This window comes from Anopheles moucheti, chromosome 2, assembly GCF_943734755.1.
Source record: "Anopheles moucheti chromosome 2, idAnoMoucSN_F20_07, whole genome shotgun sequence".
Taxonomy (NCBI): Eukaryota; Metazoa; Arthropoda; class Insecta; order Diptera; family Culicidae; genus Anopheles; species Anopheles moucheti.
The window spans coordinates 22,023,334-22,041,733 of record NC_069140.1 but is presented as its reverse complement, the minus strand read 5'-3'; the positions used below and the strand labels follow the sequence as shown (position 1 = coordinate 22,041,733).

Genomic DNA, 18,400 nt, shown 5'->3' with positions numbered 1-18,400 from the left:
TAATCGAGAAAGTGTGAATCACATTTCCTACTCTTCCTCTTTTTTTCTTCTCTTGTTGTGGTATCGTCTTAATTCTCCGTGGAATAACAATTTTGCAATCAATACCGAACGCTTATTTACTGACTTCCCCGATGCCTGAAGCCCGTCAAACAAAATGGTATTCCTTTGGACAAGTTCAGGAAAGCAAATACATGTAAAAATAGTACATAAATCGGACAATGTGCTACAGCTATCGGTGGAAAATGTGGAGGCGCATCGCGAAAGACATAGACTGCTGATCCTGGAGCTTGGCACCCTGTTTTGCTTTGCAGTGTGTGTTTTCCTTTTCAGGTTAACCACTCTGCACGCGCTGTTTGTGTTGCCTATCGCCACTCTTGTATACTTGTACAACAATGTTATAAAGTCGGAAAGTTTAGTGCTGGTGAAGGACTTTGCGATGCAATGTTCGACGACCTACGCCAGCGGTACGGTGCGCAACGCTCTCATACCTATAGAATATGTACAAGATATTGTAATCAACGAAGTATTTTATAATGTAAACACCGTTTTTGCTTTTGAATGATTTCTTCCAAGGATAATTTTAACTAAATACATCATTTTTTTCAGCTCAAAGTGATTTTCGTATTACAAGTTCTCACGAAAGGCCATTTATTTCGCAAAAAACCGGTCATTAGTCTATTACAGGCAAGTTCTTAATCAAATAGGTTACACCATTTCCATTGTGTTATTTACGACTGTAATCCTTTCTTCGTAACAGCATCTTAAACCGGGACTATCGTGCTTAAAAATTATCTACCACGAACTCCAATCCGTTCTCGAGTTGCAAGATTGCTGACGACCGTGGATACTGTTATTGCCTTTTCTGGGGGAACAGTTTGTGCAGAACGTTTAACAAATTGTTCGCTTCTTGAACAGCGGATGCTGCATTGTACGAGGGACACAGTTGACTCGATACGCGTTCTATCTTCTTTAGCTCCTGAACCGGCTGTTTCGGCACGTAGACATCGGTGTCGATCTAAATTAAAGCAGAACCAAAGAATTTCCATTGAAGCACAACGAAATTATGCACAATAAACGAACGTTGTATGACTTACAATCAGTTTATGTTCTATTTCACACTCTTTAAGCAACAATTTTTTGTACAGTGTCGGAATATTCATCCGCAGTGTGACTACTGCATCTTGTAGATTGCGAATATCTTCGGACACTTCTGAAATGGATTACTTCAATATAGAACTGTTTTGCATCTTAGCGTTTTTTTTTTTAAGATCTACCTACCCATATCGCGGTAATATATCAATTTCTGACTCAAAAACCCTTTCAATTACAAATTCTTGATGATAGGCTTTGTAAACAAACCAAGCATTCGTAAACAACAATCAAATCAAACGGTCAAGGAACGTCAAAAGATGTACCGTTTATAACAGATGGTTTGAAGTTTCCACATCGGTCAACTTCATCTTCAACAGATTACACGATCTACTGATTTTCCACACTCATTTTCATCAGCATGATGCAACGCAGGTATATTCTTTCGTTTATTTGTAGCATCGTCATGATACGAACAATGTCGTCTTCTCATAAACCTTCTTTATCTATTTTCTAACCCGAATCTTAAGGTTTAACTACCGCCGCAATTGGTTGAGGGAGCATGAAATCAAATTATCGGAAAGTACAATAGGATAACTTATTTTGCATTCAAATAATAGTGCTACTAATGAATAAGATTTATGCATTGCCCAGTCTCCTTTTTTATTGTTTGTTATTCATGAGTAGTGAGTTTATCCATATTAGTCACTAATATTTAGAAATAAACTATAAAATTTCTGTATTTGCAGCAACTGCAACTAAACGGAGTCAGCTTATGCGAAATTCGTTGAAATATTTGCCATGAGTGCAATATTCTGCACTCAGAACACGTTTTCGAAACCAGCGTATGGTACTATCTCTCTTCTTGGCGTAACGACCATCTACTAGGTCGAGCCTGTCCTTTCTGTTTTACTAGACTCAATTTACCACTTAGCCGGATAGTCAAATCTTGCTACGGGGGATTGGTCCGGATGGGATTTTGGTCCAGTTCGTTCGTGTGAAGACCAGTGCCGTTACCATCATGCCACCGGGCCGTATATTACCTATATATTGTTTCCAAGTGGATAATATTCCTGCGTCGTAAAACGTTTATAAGCTTGTTTTTTTTATTGTAGAAGAACAACGTATCGTATTGCTGTTTAAAAACTTGATGCTACTGAACAAATTTAAATGCCAAATTGTATTATTTTGAAGCAAACAAAGCCATAATTTGATGGAAACATCGAGAAACGAAGAAGTAACCGTTTACTGCAGTTTTGAACTGGTATAGCCGAATTTGCAACATCGCTTTGTCAGAATGCCCTGTCAAACTTGTGTTGTCAAATGGCAAACTTCTGGCGGAATTCAAGCGCAATCTGGCTAATCTGTCAAATTGTTTTTATTGTTTTTTTTTCGCGTGAAAACCGCACGAGGTTCGGGTGCATTTCCTTCGGCGTTTCGCGTATTTAGCGACGACTGCTTGGCGGCGTTGTTACAAGATCATTCCGTCGTTCTTGGTCGGAATTGATGACAAAAACTAACCCGCATCCGGTTAAAACGGCCAACCGCGTTCGCGTAGCTCGCGCAGTATTTCGCTGACTAGCGGCAGGCTAAAAGTTTTTGGCCATCTTACGCACCTCGTGGTTTGCGTTTGGTACACACCGTGGGTGTTTTAAGAGAGCCTTAAAAGTGTTACAGCATTAGTCGCTTTTTTGTCGGTAACAATCTGTTACAACTTAACGGTGCGTTCATCAATAGTAAAGGAAATAGTTGTTAGTTTCAGTGCTTTGTCACCGGAAGTGGATTGTGTAATCTAGTTACGTTGGTCAGAGTGTTCGATAATCGGACTCTTCGACTCTTCGGTCTTTACGTGGACCCGTCAAGGATACAACTGCTTTGGCGTACTACGCTACTCCGCTTAGAAGTGGTACAAACCAGTAGGCGCCAGACAAAAACGATCGTTCTGGTCTACCTTCCCTACCCGACAAAGTGTGAATTACATTACGAAGGCAACGCAAGGAAAAGCTGAAAGGAAGAAGAAAACAAGATAACAAACACCCGCGCAGCAGCAACAGAGAGCACCGAAAACGGAAGTCAACACCAGTCCACCCAGTATGTCAGCCCATCATCAAATGGCTGTGAATGGCACGGCCAATCATCACAGCAGTGAAAATAATCACACCACTCACAATACGCACGAACAGATGCATAACCGCCGTCAGAATCCCTACAGTAGAAAGGTCACAGTGGTGCTGGGTGCCCAATGGGGTGACGAAGGCAAGGGCAAGGTGGTCGATATGTTGGCCGAAAATGCTGACATTGTGTGTCGTTGTCAGGTGAGTCGATGGGTGGAGGTTTTTACAGACGGGTGTAATTGTTAGCATTTCATTTATAGCTGCACACAAGCGAAGCAAACCACCATGTGATTGGGGAGGTGTTGTTGAGATGGAGCTATTCCTGCGCGGTTCAATAAATGGCATGTTAAGTGTAAGAACTCCCACAAGTACACACGGACAGCTGTCGGAAGCTTATCATCCAACGGTTCCGTCTGTCATCGTATATTTTATCGCGCCTCAATTGGCTGTACTGGCAATATCGTCCACGACCCAGCGAGTGCACTTTACAATTGCTTTTATTCTCGCCATCGTCATGCACATCCCCATTTACCCATAATTGAGGCACACTGTTATCGTGTGACGTGTTTTGCCCGTATCAGTTTGCGTTCGCGAAGATGTCTCAGTGGTAGGATCACCTGGTTGGATAAGATAATACTACTATACAACCGAATCCGGTAGTCGGGACTTTATTCGATGATAAATCCACCGCATTTAATATTCATCGTGTTCCTTTTTTGTTTGTTTTGATAACCGCGTCAAGTGATTATCCTCATAGAGCGAGGTTGGTGGTGGCGGGGAATCTAAGAGTCTCACTGTTTGTTGCGAATGTCGCAATCCTTTGTTCCTTTGCATCATGTGGTTCGAACGCACGTCACCCTTAGCCCATCTGCTTGATAGATGAAAGAGCTAATGCGACTCGAGCCTCCACACCCGGTGTTGCTGGAGTTACTGATAAGAACGTTACGCGAAATCGTTCCCTAATTATACGAGTCGCCTTCAAGTGTCTTCCAAGTACGTTAGCTCTTAACACACGTGCGTTTGTTTTGTTCTAATATTGTGTTAGTATTATCGCTCGCATCGGACAAACAATCGAATCACATTCCCGAGGGCTCGACCACGTTGCTCTGACGCATAACGGTTTCGTATTGCGTCTTCTATGGGAGCCACGGGACTAGCGAATTTGCTTTATCGATATTGTTCTTGATTCAATTGGCTGACATTGCCGCTCGTAGGCAGGAAATGCACCGTACAGAGCGCATCTGCATCGTACCAAACATGAATTGATGTCCCCTTTTTCAATTCATCGTCGTTTTCGTCAGCTGTATGCAAAACGAAAATATTCACGCAAAGGCCTGCCTGGCCGCACCGATGATGTAATGGAAATATTTAAAAACAACCCAAGTATACCAACGTTTACGTATTTTGTTTTGTTTTCAGAATCGAATTACGTTAACACATCAGCTTTAAGCATAATTTATTGCATTTGTACGTGCGGAGCTGGTATGAAAAACAAAAACCATCACTAGGCCACGGTTAAAGTGCAGCCCCGCGTACGTGCGGGGGCGGTGTTCCCGTGAGGTCACGGGGACACGGGTTTTCCACTTTCGCCCCGTACATCACATGACCCGGGTCAGTTTGAAATTTGCGCATGTTAACACATTAGATAAGAATAGCAAATGGTTCATCTGTGCTGTCTCTCCTTCGTGGCAAAACTGGCGGGAAGATATACACGGATGTTGGAAGACGGGAGCTTCGGTGTTGAACTGATGTTCGGGTTTTGTGGTGAGCGGCACGAACCAAGGTGACCATCATCACCGGTGTACACAAAACCAAATAGACACAGACGAGGTGGTATATTTATTTATTTTTTTTTGGCTTCGACTTTCCTCCCCGAAACTGTTGGCGGACTTTTGGTACGCAGGCGCAACCCTGTATCTTGTGGTTGCACTTGAAACATTAGCCAAACGAACGATCGAATCTAGTTGAGGCAGTAACGAAAAAAAAATCCCGGTCATGTTCTTACACATCCACCCGCGCACGATCAAGAATAGATAAGCAACGGTGTAGGAAAAGAAGAAAACTTTCAGATGGTGTAACCCCACAGTCCATCCCGGCTGCGGTCTGTGCATGATCGTTCGCACATGATAGCAAACCATCGACCGACGCACGTTCAGGTGGACGTGTTTGGACATTGGCCAAAAATATACTGCTGCAAAATTTATTATTCCTCCTGATCAACACATAAACGTTCTCTCTTGCTCTCTGTTTTTATCGTAGCAAAGAGATACTCCTTGATCAATTTAGTTATGAATGTTTCGCGGGTGCATGAAGATTGTTTATTTTTTGAAAAATTTGTTAAATCCCCTACCCGATATTGCGCAATTAGAATTGTTTATCAATAATCGATTAGAAGCGAATTAAACTTACGGAAATTGTTTTGTGAAAACAATCTATTCCAAATGCGTATGCAATGGTATCCGATCGTACGCATAAGAATCAGCGTACGAACAAGAGCGGAACCGAAAAAACAAATTTAAACGTTTGATCGTGCCGGTAGGAGTTCATAATCAATAGAATTTTGATTGTTCTGTTACATTTACATAAACACGCTATATGATGCTCTCACCAATGTGAAAGTTTAACATATCTAACCTTCGCTATCATTACAGGGTGGAAATAATGCAGGCCACACGGTGGTTGTTGGAGAAAAGGTCTTTGATTTTCATCTTCTGCCTAGTGGAATCATCCATGAGAAGAGTAACTCAGTTATTGGTAAGTGTGTGTAAGTGTATCGCATTAGGATAACGAAAAAAGCTTGCTCTTCATTTTGTGTAACCCATCGTCGGTGTAGATATAAAGTGGAACCACTTCAGGTGTGATTTTTTTTTCAGGGTGAGATATAATGTATAAGCTAGAAAAAAGTCACTTGACGAGCCGGAAAACATCACAAATTTCTTATCAACGAACATTGGCTTGTTCCTTAGTATAGTCGTTGTAAGTTATGATTAAGTTGTTTTCTACTTTCACATAGAGCAGATGTAAATTCACTGCAGTTACAGTGATAATGATGACGCTGATCAGCCTTAAACAAGTACGGAAGAAGAACATTCATTCAATCGCTAATTGAAGATCCGCCCGATACATTTTCGTTTGAGCATGTTGTCTGTCAACAGAAAACGGATCGTTCAAGTTGAACAACAGCCATCCTTGACGAGACAAGATTTTTATTTAGACATAAGGTCACCACATCACCACAGGACGCATGGGGGGTGCAACCTCGCGTCGGACATGGTCGCGGTTGTATTCTTTACCACCCCCTGACTGACATGAACAAAATTCAAGTGCAAAATCCAACCCCCACACTGCCATTGAAAATTGCGATTCACGTAGGGGCTGTTACTGTCCGATATAATCCCAGCAAAGGACGCGTCATCTAATCGTTCAATATACCTTCGATATAGCGATCACTCGCTTTCGATAATGTGTGCAACAAACGTTTTGTTTTTATTCTGCTTCTAATCTCTCCAACAATTGTTGAAACCTCCAACATTATCTACCAGCTCCGCGAGAAGGGTAAGAAATGGTATTGATCAGCAGTGTTTATGCAAGTTGCAAGTACGACCAACCTACGTAATGCATCGTGGGAGATTGTGTTCATCATCTCGTCATTTTCCATCATCACATGACAACAATTTACGTGATCGCCGAGTGCTTCCCGCGGAGAGTACCTTTCGGGCCACAGTTAACGGTCGGGGTTTATTTGTTCAAAATGCCATCAACACACGTTTTCTCGGTGACAACTGCTTTGCTCGGTTCGTGTGTCACACTAATGATTTGGTGAATGGCATAGTAATGGTTCGGGCTCTGGCACCGTTTACGAGTAGAACTTGGTGGCGTGCCTTTGTAGGCTGTGACTAGAACGAATGCCAAAAAATGTATATTTTTGCTAATGCATTTATAATTCCATTGACAACATACGTTGATCACTTATTTCAATATATTATATTGATTACAAGGTTATGGATAGGGTAGAACAACACGCAGATAGATGGTAAGATAGATTTTGCTTATTTTGATCACTGAATTTGATATTTGGAGAGCTGAATGTTTGATCAGTTTGATATGACAACTAATGAAACAGATTTTTTTTAATAATATCCATTGTTAAATTAGCAACCACAAAAATCTACACAAGCTGTACAATATTTTACGTTTACTATTGTCGTTTCAGAAGGCAAACCTTTTTCTTTGTTCAGCACTATCGCGCTTCATATCTTTCATGCATAATGTGTATAAACATTAAAAAACAACCAGATTCCCAAGACCTTTGCGACACGTGCAATTTCTTACGAAAAACTTTCCGGTTATAAACTTTGGTCAATAATATAAAACCGAAAGCGAACATTAAGTCGACATTAAATCGTTGTTTCGAGTTTCGTTTGTTGTAGGTTTGTTTGTTACCTCTTTTTTGTTAAACCACCACTCCTTTTGTTGTTGCTTTTCTTTTACCCCGCACATCCCCATGGCACACGGTTTCACGGTTAAGCTAAACAATTAATCATCCATTACTTCACGAACGAGCAATAAATATAGCGGGAAAGTTTGTGTCATCGTCGTATCGGATTGTTCCTGCGTACACAAAGTTTGCCTGCTACTACTATAGAACACGTGAAACCGCCAGTGCTAGTGTATCCTTGAGTTAGTTTCGGGTACGATCAAGGTTGTTCTACGGTCTTACCTTGCAAGAATTCATTTTTCATGCTTCTTGCCATGCCAAGCAGGGATGGCTTAGGCTTTTTTCTTTAGCAATTTACTAAAAAATAAATCAAAACCATAGGCAAATGTGTTTATCGATCAAATGTTTTGTTGACTCGAAGTTTTTATTACCATAATTGGAATCTCGAGCTGGTTATGCCGCTCAGGTTCCCGCTTTATTCGCGTTCGGTACATTTGATTAGCGGCAGTATAATAATATGCCATGACCATGATTGCTATTACGAGAGTAATTGCATTTATATGTGCATTTTTGTAGGTTTTTTTTGTTCGGCCAAAGTATTACATTTTATATTCTCCTTACACATTTATGAAACTATTCCTTTTGATTGTTGCTTTTGTGTATTTTTACAACCACCGATTTTAACAAAATTTAAGGCTTGGTTTACAAATCCCAACGATAATAAGGAACATCGAACTGCACAATATATCCACTGAGTTCACGTTTAACATTAAGGATATCGTGGATTGACCTTGCAAGCGACTGGAAGCGGCAGTTTGTTTTAAGCTTATCAACAAACTTCACTATCCGCACGGACCGACCAACCGAGCAGATAGGACATTCGATAAGTTTTATAAACAAACAGTTCTCAACCGTCAATTGAGTAGCTTTCCCCAAGCCCTTGTTTTATCGTTCGGGTCACGAAACATGGGGCACGTGTGGGTCCCTTTATTGTTTTGCGTGACCCGTTCGTTATGATGGGTTTTAATTATTGATACGATAATACTAGCAGCCGCGAAACTGAAAGTTAGTTTTTCTATTTATTGTGTTAACGAATTATCGGATGTCATGTCTGAAAACGACCTAGTTTTCAATGTTATACAAACAATCAGCTAATTCAAATATTCGCGAAGAGTTTACGTTTTTTGTATTCTTCATTCAAAACTTTCCTTAGTTTATAACACGCTATGAATGAATTAGTTAAATGGATTTTTATTATGGGTAATTAAATTCATTAAAATTTGAATCCTGAATCGAATTGCATACTCTGAACTGGAATTACTACTCCGAATTGGTATTAAATGGGAATCGAATCCGGAGTTGAAACCGTTGCCGATTCAAGACTTTGGAGTCGAATCCGTAACCGAATTCGGAGGTGAGTTTGCCTGTAGCTGAATCTGGACCCTCTTTCCTATTACGAACCGATTAAAATCTTTAAGGTAAACCACCGATCGTTGACTGTTAAGTCGATTCCGATATCTTCCGGAGCTAGATACATTAGATTCTGGAGATATATGGAAATATATCACTTGTACAGACTGGTTTATGTATCGATCCACTGCTTAATTGACATGGTCCTTATGAAAGCTGTATTATGAATTTAAGAATATATCCTTTCCAATTTATTGCGGCTATTAAATTTTAACTTAACGTTTAGCAAAAAAAAAAAAAAAACAAGTTTTTGAAAGTTTTTTTTCTCTTTATTTATTTACAGGCAATGGAGTGGTCGTACACTTGCCCGGGTTGTTCGACGAGCTTGCCAAAAATGAAGCGAAAGGGTTGAAGAATTGGGAAGGTCGATTAATAATCTCAAACCGTGCTCACCTGGTGCTGGACCTGCACCAACAGGTCGATGGTTTGCAAGAGGCAGAAAAGGGTGGTAAATCGCTCGGCACAACCAAGAAAGGTATCGGGCCGTGCTATTCCAGTAAGGCGACCCGCAACGGTATCCGTGTGTCGGATCTGTTGGGCGACTTTAAGATGTTCAGTGAAAAGTAAGCCCATCGTTGAAGCGTTGTCGAAGTTTAGAATTCATATTGAAATTGCTTTTTTTCTCTCCACGTCACACATCCGCTGATGTACGGTCGCGGCTTGGATCGCATTAGGTTTGAAGCGCTGGTAGCCATGTACAAACGACTCTACGCCGATTTCTCGGTGGACGTAAATGCGGAACTCGCACGGTAAGTAAAGGTGGCCACTCGCACTCGTCCTCCTCCGTCAACCTGCGCTACCGTGGGACGATGGAGGACGGTCGCATCAGTTGGACTTGTGTTGGACCTTTGCTTCTTACATAGATATCGCGAGTATGCCGAACGGTTGAGACCGTTGGTGCGCGACTCGGTGTCGTATTTGCACACGTCGCTTAAGGAGGGCAAAAGCGTATTGGTCGAAGGAGCGAACGCCGCCATGCTGGACATTGACTTTGGTAGGTAGTCGAATCGGAACACGGGGAGCCTCACAGAATGCACATGTATTTAATCCGTTTCGGTTGCTTCTATTTTCCCCAGGCACTTATCCGTACGTGACAAGCAGCAATTGCAGTATCGGCGGTGTGTTGACCGGACTGGGCTTACCGCCACAGGCGATCGGAGAAGTGATCGGCGTGGTGAAAGCTTACACTACCCGCGTAGGGGATGGACCCTTCCCAACGGAATTGCACGATGTAAATAACAACGTGGAACTGATATTTGTCGTGTAAAAAGTTTACTAACGTGGTTTACTTTAAATTCGCTTAGGAAATTGGTTCGTTGCTGCAGAAGCGTGGTGGCGAGGTAGGTGTAACCACGCAAAGAATTCGTAGGTGTGGTTGGCTCGATCTGGCACTGCTACGGTACACCTCCATTGTCAACGGGTACACCGCAATTTGTCTAACCAAGCTAGACATTCTGGATACGCTCAAGGAAATTAAAGTAGCTGTCAGGTAAGTTTGTAAAATACGCTTCCGAAATGCGCGACAATACTACGAATATCGAATTTCTCTCCCAACGTCATACATCTTTCAGCTACAATCTGAATGGAAAGAAAATTGATTATTTCCCCGGTTCGATCACCGACCTAAGCCAGGTGGAGGTTAACTACATTACCGTACCGGGATGGTTACAATCGACAGAAAATGTGCGCGACTTTGGTGAACTTCCTCCACAGGCGCAAGATTACATACGGTTAATCGAAAACGATCTGGACGTACCGGTCAAGTGGATCGGTGTCGGTAAAGGTCGTGAATCAATTATCTGCGTAAAGGATTAAAGCGAACAGTTGCGCGTGCATAATGTGGGTGAAGCAGACGGGATGAACCTTTTAATTCCATCCTTTACAAAACAACCAATTCATCTTCATCAACATCATACATAAGCTTAATCGTCGTAATAGTTTAATCGTCAATTTTCCTTCGTTATTTTCCTGCTCTGCGCAAGGGGGAAAACGAAAACAAGAACGTAGGAAAGCTACCGTTTTGTCCCTTTGGAAATTTAGATGTTTGGAGAAATTTGTACACGCAACAATAGTGTGCTCCTGGTTTAGTTTACTGCAGCAAATTACGCTTTTACATTTTACCCCTAACAAACAGAAATGAAACGAAAAGTTGTGTGAACCAAAAGCCTAACTTTTTAGATTCACCTGATATGCTCCTGGAAGAAACTGCAAGGCGCACTTGAACTTAAGGGAAGGAAATTACTTTAAGGCCATTGCCTACGCACAACGTATTTACCCTATAGCCTATACTATGCAAACAGGCCTCGAAAGATTAGATTTTGCTCACCGAAAGATGAAATGAAAAAAAAATGAACACCATTAAGTACTACAGCCTAATAGTATATACCAAACAGACGAAGATGCAAGAAAAAGGACGTGAGTGAACCAAATAAGATTCACGTTAACACAACAACACAATATTACAGCTTACAGGAAGCTTGGCTGGTCCGTTCATTATAACACTGGTAAATTGTTGTATGTGCAAAGGTAAGAGCAGAGAAGCTAAATGTACTGCATGAAGCCAACCCTACTTCGCTAGAATATGTACAGTGTAAAAGAAAAGAAGGGGACACCTGTACGTAAACAAAAAAAAGGAAAAAAAACAGCAATGCACAGCATACGATAGTTAGAAATTTGTTCAATATTTCATGTTTTAGATGGACACTGCGATGATGTGTAAATGTACGAAACAAACGTAGTCGCAAACAGATAACAGGAACACACGGCATATAATGCTGCAATGCGACTTTCGCTAAATGTAAAATTATGTCGATTATGGAAAAGCTACCATGAACAGATATCGTTTTGCTCAGCAAGGGTGAAAGGGGAATACGAATGAATTCAGAATGAGCGATAACCCGGGAAATAGCCAAAAAGACTAGCTGAAATAGAAGAGGTATACATTTGTGGTTTAAAAAGCTGCTTATTTTTTTAGGTATTGTTTTTATCCTACACAACATTTCGTAAATTGTGCTTATAGCAAACAACTGTAGCTCTATTAGTGCGAGATGTTTCATTTACATATTAACTTTTATTTTTTAATTTTCTTTTTTCAATGACGCATCTATAACAAATCAGTGTATGAGCTTCAGCAGACACATTGTGCAGCGCATTGTGTAAATCGATCCTAATCCTAATTTACAGATCCTAAAGTAAATATATTGGAATGAGTTTGTTTACTTAAGGTAGTGTAAGGCAACAACAGCACTTTGTAGGATCCTATTGCCGGGTGTGTGTGTGTGTGGTGGTAAAATAATTTTATATTTTCTGTTTCTTTGCCTTTTTTTTACCTCAGGTTAGAATATGTCCTAATATGACGCGTCCCAGTTTTTAACAGTTGTTATTTTTATTATTCCTTTTTTACCAAGCCCGATTCACTGTTACAATGAATGTAAAGCGATACAGATGAAAAAAAGAAAACAAACACATCACCTGTATTGTTTTAAAATTTTTTTTAGTTGGTTGATTGATCTAATGGAAATTTTAACAAATCTGTTAGCCTTTTTATATTTAACACTTTGTTGACGGGGGACGGACATGTCCGTCCTCGCTCAGCCGAACGTTGTTGACGGGGAACGGACATGTCCGTCCTGAAGACCGGCGCATCGATGAAAGACGCGCGCGCACATACATGATGCACACGGCCTATTTCTGATTGTGTAGTTGTTTTCTGTGTTGTGTTCTTTTCTGGATTATTTTCTGGACGTTCTAAGCTAATGATGAACACGCTAAGCTCTCCAGCGCCTAAGACAACAAATGTTTGCGGCGATACCAGCACGTTCTGGCTAAAAATCGCCCGTCAACAAAGTGTTAACAGTACAATAACGAAACGAAAAAAATCTTGGCCGTGTTGAAAAATAATGAAGCAAAACAAAACACAAAAAAACAATGTCATTATGATGCCGCAAAAGGAATTAAGTAATGCTATAAAAAGATAAGAAAACTGAAAAATTGCTGAACAGTTTGACATGATTGATGACAAGCCAAGCAGTAGTAATATGTAAGTAATTTCCTGTCGATTATTTAAGTTTTTTATAAGTTATATTTTTACCATACAGCTAGCTGTATATAGTTTTTGTTTAATTTTTAAGCACTAACAATAAATTTACTATATACTGTTGTTTTTTAACTATACAGCTAGCTGGAAATATTTGCTTTATTTTTTTGACAGGTAGGTTTAGTTTAATAGCACACAGACTATTAGGTTTTCACATAAAAAATAAACTTCGAGAGAAAATATGTGCTTGTTTGTAAATATTCTTGTTTATTTAAACATTATGTCCTCAATTATTTTACATTACTCTATCTAGTATCGTGATGTAATGTTTTACACTGCTTATGGCTTACGGGTCGTAAACCGACCGAGTCCCGAACCGCATTACTTTTCTTCACTTTATATATACACAAACACTCTCTAATATGCCAGTAGAGTTTACTAACAAAGTCACTGTACATGATTGCCCATCGCACAACGATCATTTGGTGATCACCGACGGGGAATAATATCACAAAAAACAAGCTAACAGTTAACCTCTGTTGCTTTATGTTTCACAGGACACAATGAGACCGCTAGTAGCTTCGGTCGGTGGTGGGACTTCTGCTCTGTCGACTACCGGGTGCTTCAACGCTGGAAGGAGACGACGGATGACTTCCAGTACGAGAATTGCCGCGCTGTGAAACACTGGCCTGCATAATCGTTGATGAAGTACCAGCGCCAAATGGTACCAAACTGAGAGGAGAAGAATCCGGGTAGGTGCCGGCACCGGTCGCAAGTGATGCTTCGCGCTTCTCACGGCGGTCCCTGGCACGCCGATTTTGGAACCAAATTTTCACCCGTGTGTTGGTCAATTCAAGGCTGTACGCGAGCTGATTTGCTTCCTCGGAACTTAGGTAGGTAGACACTTTGTAAGCGTCCTCCAGTGCGCTAAGCTGGGCCGGAGTGAATGGTACACGCGGTAAACGTCCCGGCGTTCGCTTAACGGGACCCGACTTCTGAGGACCTGTAAACGAACGTTGAAAGATCAGCTTGGTTCGTTTTAAGGCAATGAGCCGTATCGATTGTGGCAACTTACGTGGCAACTTTGGTGGATGATAACGGGTGTAGTACAGCCAATCGAACGTGGGCATACTGCAACCGGGTGCCGTCGGTAAAAATCCCGACTCCGACCGTACCGTTTGTCCAACGTCAATCTCTTCATCGAGTTCTTCGTCCGCCTCCGCACCGGTTTCATCACGCATCCGGCCAACATCATCCGCGTCGCCCTCGTCACTACGATCACTTCCTGGACTGTTCGTGCAACAGGTTCGACAATTCGGCGATGTCGTTAGCTTGCGCCTTTTGCTGTACCGCTCGCCGGCTCGCGTAAGGATGTGCTCTATGCTGAAATCACTTTGCCGCAAAGGCGCCACACTCTTGCAACTGGAAGCCGCCATTGCACGCGTATCTCTGGTTAGTTCTGGTCCGTTCCTTTCCCGCACCGATCACACACTGAACACCGGTAGCAATCGATCACATCCTTTTTATTTTATTCCCTTCTGCCGCCGCAAAGCCGTTTCGAGCTCTCCCTTTTGCGGATTGTTTCGAGTGGTGCTGAATATCCCTGTCCAAATATTTGTGCGTCCCTTTGGCCCATCGGCGCAAGGATCGGAAGCTGTGCCTGCGGTGTGCCGTAAACTCCTCCCACTTTACCAATGGCAGGAGCGTGCCATCGAATCCCTAAGGGGTTTCCACACATTGGTATGATTGGTATTTCCCTCCTGTTCATTTTCCTTTGGTACGGACAAAAATGAAGACCGCTGAAGGACTCGAGGCGCTTCAACCAAAAACCTTTGGCTGAGACAAGCTAGAAACGATTTTTTTCCCTTGCGCTGCACTGCTTTCAAACCACCAATTTGTTTCTCATGATTTTCTGTGGTTGATAATTAAATGGCAATTGCTGCGGACTGGTTGCGAAACGGGAAGTCCTCGCCTTCCCCTTCGATTTTATTTAAGGACACTTGAGTTGGATTAGAACCAACAGGCGGAAAGATTGCAGCTGGCGATGATGGCGGATACTTTATCTGCTCTAAAAATAGGGGACACAACACAACATACACAAACAGGATAATCATAGGTCAATTTTGGAGTTTTTTTTGTTTGGGAAAATGTTGAACTAATTTTTAATCATGATGTCTTACAATTGGACGATAAATGTATCGTATTATTAGATAATTCATGTTGACAAATGAAGTAATGGCAGAATGTTTCATGGCGGCATAATTAGGATGAGTAACGGAATACGATTGTTTTAAAAAGAAATTGTTGTAACAGAATGTTGGGTCGATGTTCTGGTATTCCTAATCACCGATACCGAAGTCATCATATCGCATTTTAGTCTCTGGTATATTGTAGTTTTACAATTTTAAGTCAAACTAGAAAGCCTATACACACATCACACAACTTTCAACTATTATCACTTCACGGCCTATATGTTAAAACGGACACGAAAGAACACGAATGGTTTTAAGTTCACAAACGTTTATTTCAACTGTTGTCCAAATACTACTACAAGTTCAAATAGCGCAGCGCATTATATAGTTATATACAGTGTTGCCAAACCTAACTCGTACCACACAGAGGTGTGTCAAACTATAAGTGGTGTCAAACCAAACAATGTGAAACGTTGCTTATTATTAACACTCCTCCTCAACGTTTACACATTCATCATTAGATTGAGTTCCTTGCAAAACTTATAATGTTTCACCGCTCCTAAAGGTTTTGTAAATATGTCAGCTGTCATATCTTCAGTGGGACAATACCGCAGGGTCACAACTTTCTTATCTATCATATCTCTTACATAGCACTGTTTCGTTTCAATATGTTTCGATCTTCTAGTTGCCTTTCCTGATCCTGCAAAGCTAATACATGATTGATTATCTTCGAATATTATTATTGGTCCACTCGTATTTTCTCGCATATCCTTTAGGAGCCGCCTTTGCCATGCTATTTCTTGACAGGCTTCAGTGAGAGCACAGTATTCAGCCTCCATGGATGATAAGCTAATGCAATTCTGCCGTCTACTGACCCAGGATATAACTCCTCCTGCGTAACGAATCATGAACCCTGTGGTGGATTTCCGATTACTAACATCTCCTGCCCAATCTGCATCGCAAAACGCTTCAAGACCTTGATGTGTCTTTCCTCCGAGATGTATCATCCAATTTTTCGTTCCCTTTAAATACCTTACCACACGTTTTGCCGCTACATAGTCTTTTTCAGTTGGTTTACAAAATTTTCTACCTAGTATCCCAACACATGCAGCAATATCAGGTCTAGCACAATTCGCAATGTACAGTAGACTTCCTACAATACTTCTATATTGTGTACCATCCTCCAAGATCGCACTTGGTTTTTCATCGCGTAAGAAACCCTGATCCATTGGAGTCTTTGCCTCTTTTGCATTTTGTAATCCGAGTTTCACAATTAATCCGTTAATATGATTCTGAGCGCTAAGACAGAAGACACCTTCCTTATTTCTTGAGACCTGCAGTCCTAGAAAATTTTTAACTTCACCTAACATATTTATATCAAAATGATTCTTCAATTGTTTATAAACATTTGCTATTTCATTCTCGTCTTTACAAACAACTAACAAATCATCTACATACACTACCAAATATGTTAACATATTCTTAAATACGCGTGTGAATAAACAAGGGTCTGCATCGCTCGCAACAAAACCTAACTTCTCGATTACATTGCATAAAGTCTTATTCCAGCATCTTGCTGACTGTTTCAATCCATATATGCTCCTCCTCAAACGGCAAACTTTTCCTTCTTGGCCGACTGTTTCATAACCCGGAGGTTGACGCATATATATTTCTTCTTCAACATTACCATGAAGATATGCTGTAGCTACATCTAGATGTTTTGAAAACAATCTGTCTCTTCCTGCAATTGCTAACAGCGTACGTACCGTATTGTACCGTGTCACAGGAGCAAACGTTTCATCATAATCGGTACCATAAACTTGGCTAAAACCCTGTGCTACAATGCGCGCTTTGAAACGAATTACTTCCCCTTTTTCGTTTCTTTTCTTTTTAAAAACCCAGCGGCTTCCGATGACTTTCTTACCTATTGGCAGTTCCTCCAAATCCCACGTACCATTCTTTTGATGTGATTTGAGCTCGTCATCCATTGCAGCTTTCCACGAACTGGCCTCTGTCGAGTCCAGCGCCACGCGCCACGATGTTGGTTCGTCCTCGATTATTTTCGCCATACCAACGAAGTAGTCGTTCAAATATCCAGGCTGTTTACCCCGATTGCGACGTACTGGTAACAATGCTTCGCCTTCACTGCCGTCGTCTTCCTTTTGTCCCGAAAAAACGGTATTCGACTCAAGGGACAATAGATCTTCAGAACGTATTGAAAGATCTTCATTGTTGGACACGGCATACTCGTCTGCATTTTCCTTCTCAGTAACTCGCTCGTCAACAACTACAGTATTGGGCGTTTGACACTCACTGTCACAAACTGGTCGGTTGTTTTGTATGTCCTTTTCCAAAAACTTCACATCACGGCTTATTGTGATTCGCTCGTTTGCTAAGTCCACAAAACGGTACCCCTTTTGTTGATCGGAATATCCGACGAATGTCAACTTTTGGGCTTTGCTAGCAAACTTGTCTCTTTTTGTTTTTGGAACGTGCACCCAGGCACCACAACCAAACACACGAAGATGATCAACCTTCGGTTTTCTACCGAACCACTTTTCATAGGGTGTGCTTTTCACCGCACTCGAAAACAATCTATTCTGCAAATAGTTAGCACAAAGAACTGCTTCACCCCAGTATTTTGTGTCCAATTTCGCACCCAATAACATTGCCGTTACCATTTCTTCCAAGTACCGATTTTTCCTTTCCGCGACACCGTTTTGTTGCGGCGTATATGGAGTGGTTGTTTGCATTGAGATACCTTGTTTTCGATAAAAGTCTCTTAATTTACCGTTACAATACTCGCCACCTCCATCTGACCGTATTATTTTCGGGATTTTTCCAAACTGGTTACGCATAAGATTAACAAAATCGACGATCTTGTCTGGAACTTCGGCCTTCGTTTTAACCAGATAAACTATTGTATATCTGCTAAAATCATCTATCAGGGTAACGAAATATCTATTTCCGCTCGGCGTTACAACCGGCATTGGACCACAAACATCACTGTGTACTAGTTCTAACGTTTCTTTTGTTTGGCGCTCTGAAGCCTTGGGGAACT

The 18,400-nt window shown here is 41.3% G+C and overlaps 3 protein-coding genes across 3 annotated transcripts; 2 read left to right on the top strand and 1 right to left on the bottom strand.

Annotated features, from left to right (window-relative positions):
* Positions 1-88: 88 nt before the first annotated feature.
* LOC128297734 (phosphatidylinositol N-acetylglucosaminyltransferase subunit H) lies at positions 89-835 on the top strand. The gene is made up of 3 exons (XM_053033424.1): positions 89-535; positions 607-684; positions 758-835. The coding sequence occupies exons 1-3, from the start codon at positions 155-157 to the stop codon at positions 833-835; spliced, it is 537 nt and encodes a 178-aa protein (XP_052889384.1). The 5' UTR covers positions 89-154.
* A 1,661-nt stretch (positions 836-2,496) lies between these two features.
* On the top strand, positions 2,497-12,660 carry LOC128299868 (adenylosuccinate synthetase). The gene is made up of 8 exons (XM_053035992.1): positions 2,497-3,404; positions 5,855-5,957; positions 9,395-9,674; positions 9,786-9,860; positions 9,975-10,105; positions 10,188-10,342; positions 10,416-10,600; positions 10,683-12,660. Exons 1-8 carry the CDS (start codon positions 3,183-3,185, stop codon positions 10,924-10,926), a joined length of 1,395 nt encoding a protein of 464 aa, XP_052891952.1. The 5' UTR covers positions 2,497-3,182; the 3' UTR covers positions 10,927-12,660.
* Positions 12,661-13,719: 1,059 nt separating this feature from the next.
* On the bottom strand, positions 13,720-14,583 carry LOC128298580 (homeobox protein MSH-D). Its single transcript, XM_053034349.1, has 2 exons — positions 14,223-14,583; positions 13,720-14,150 (listed from the first exon to the last, which is right to left on the bottom strand). Exons 1-2 carry the CDS (start codon positions 14,581-14,583, stop codon positions 13,720-13,722), a joined length of 792 nt encoding a protein of 263 aa, XP_052890309.1.
* Positions 14,584-18,400: the final 3,817 nt, after the last annotated feature.

What these genes read in the sequence shown, in the direction of transcription:
- LOC128297734 (XM_053033424.1), top strand. Translation starts at nt 155, where the DNA reads ATGGTATTCCTTTGGACAAGTTCAGGAAAGCAAATACATGTAAAAATA. An exon ending in TCAACGAAGTATTTTATAAT is followed by an intron (nt 536 to 606) that starts GTAAACACCGTT and finishes CATTTTTTTCAG; the next exon opens with CTCAAAGTGATTTTCGTATT. An exon ending in CGGTCATTAGTCTATTACAG is followed by an intron (nt 685 to 757) that starts GCAAGTTCTTAA and finishes TCTTCGTAACAG; the next exon opens with CATCTTAAACCGGGACTATC.
- LOC128299868 (XM_053035992.1), top strand. Translation starts at nt 3,183, where the DNA reads ATGTCAGCCCATCATCAAATGGCTGTGAATGGCACGGCCAATCATCAC. An exon ending in TTTAAGATGTTCAGTGAAAA is followed by an intron (nt 9,675 to 9,785) that starts GTAAGCCCATCG and finishes GGATCGCATTAG; the next exon opens with GTTTGAAGCGCTGGTAGCCA. An exon ending in GTAAATGCGGAACTCGCACG is followed by an intron (nt 9,861 to 9,974) that starts GTAAGTAAAGGT and finishes CTTCTTACATAG; the next exon opens with ATATCGCGAGTATGCCGAAC.
- LOC128298580 (XM_053034349.1), bottom strand. Translation starts at nt 14,583, where the DNA reads ATGGCGGCTTCCAGTTGCAAGAGTGTGGCGCCTTTGCGGCAAAGTGAT. An exon ending in TCATCCACCAAAGTTGCCAC is followed by an intron (nt 14,151 to 14,222) that starts GTAAGTTGCCAC and finishes GTTCGTTTACAG; the next exon opens with GTCCTCAGAAGTCGGGTCCC.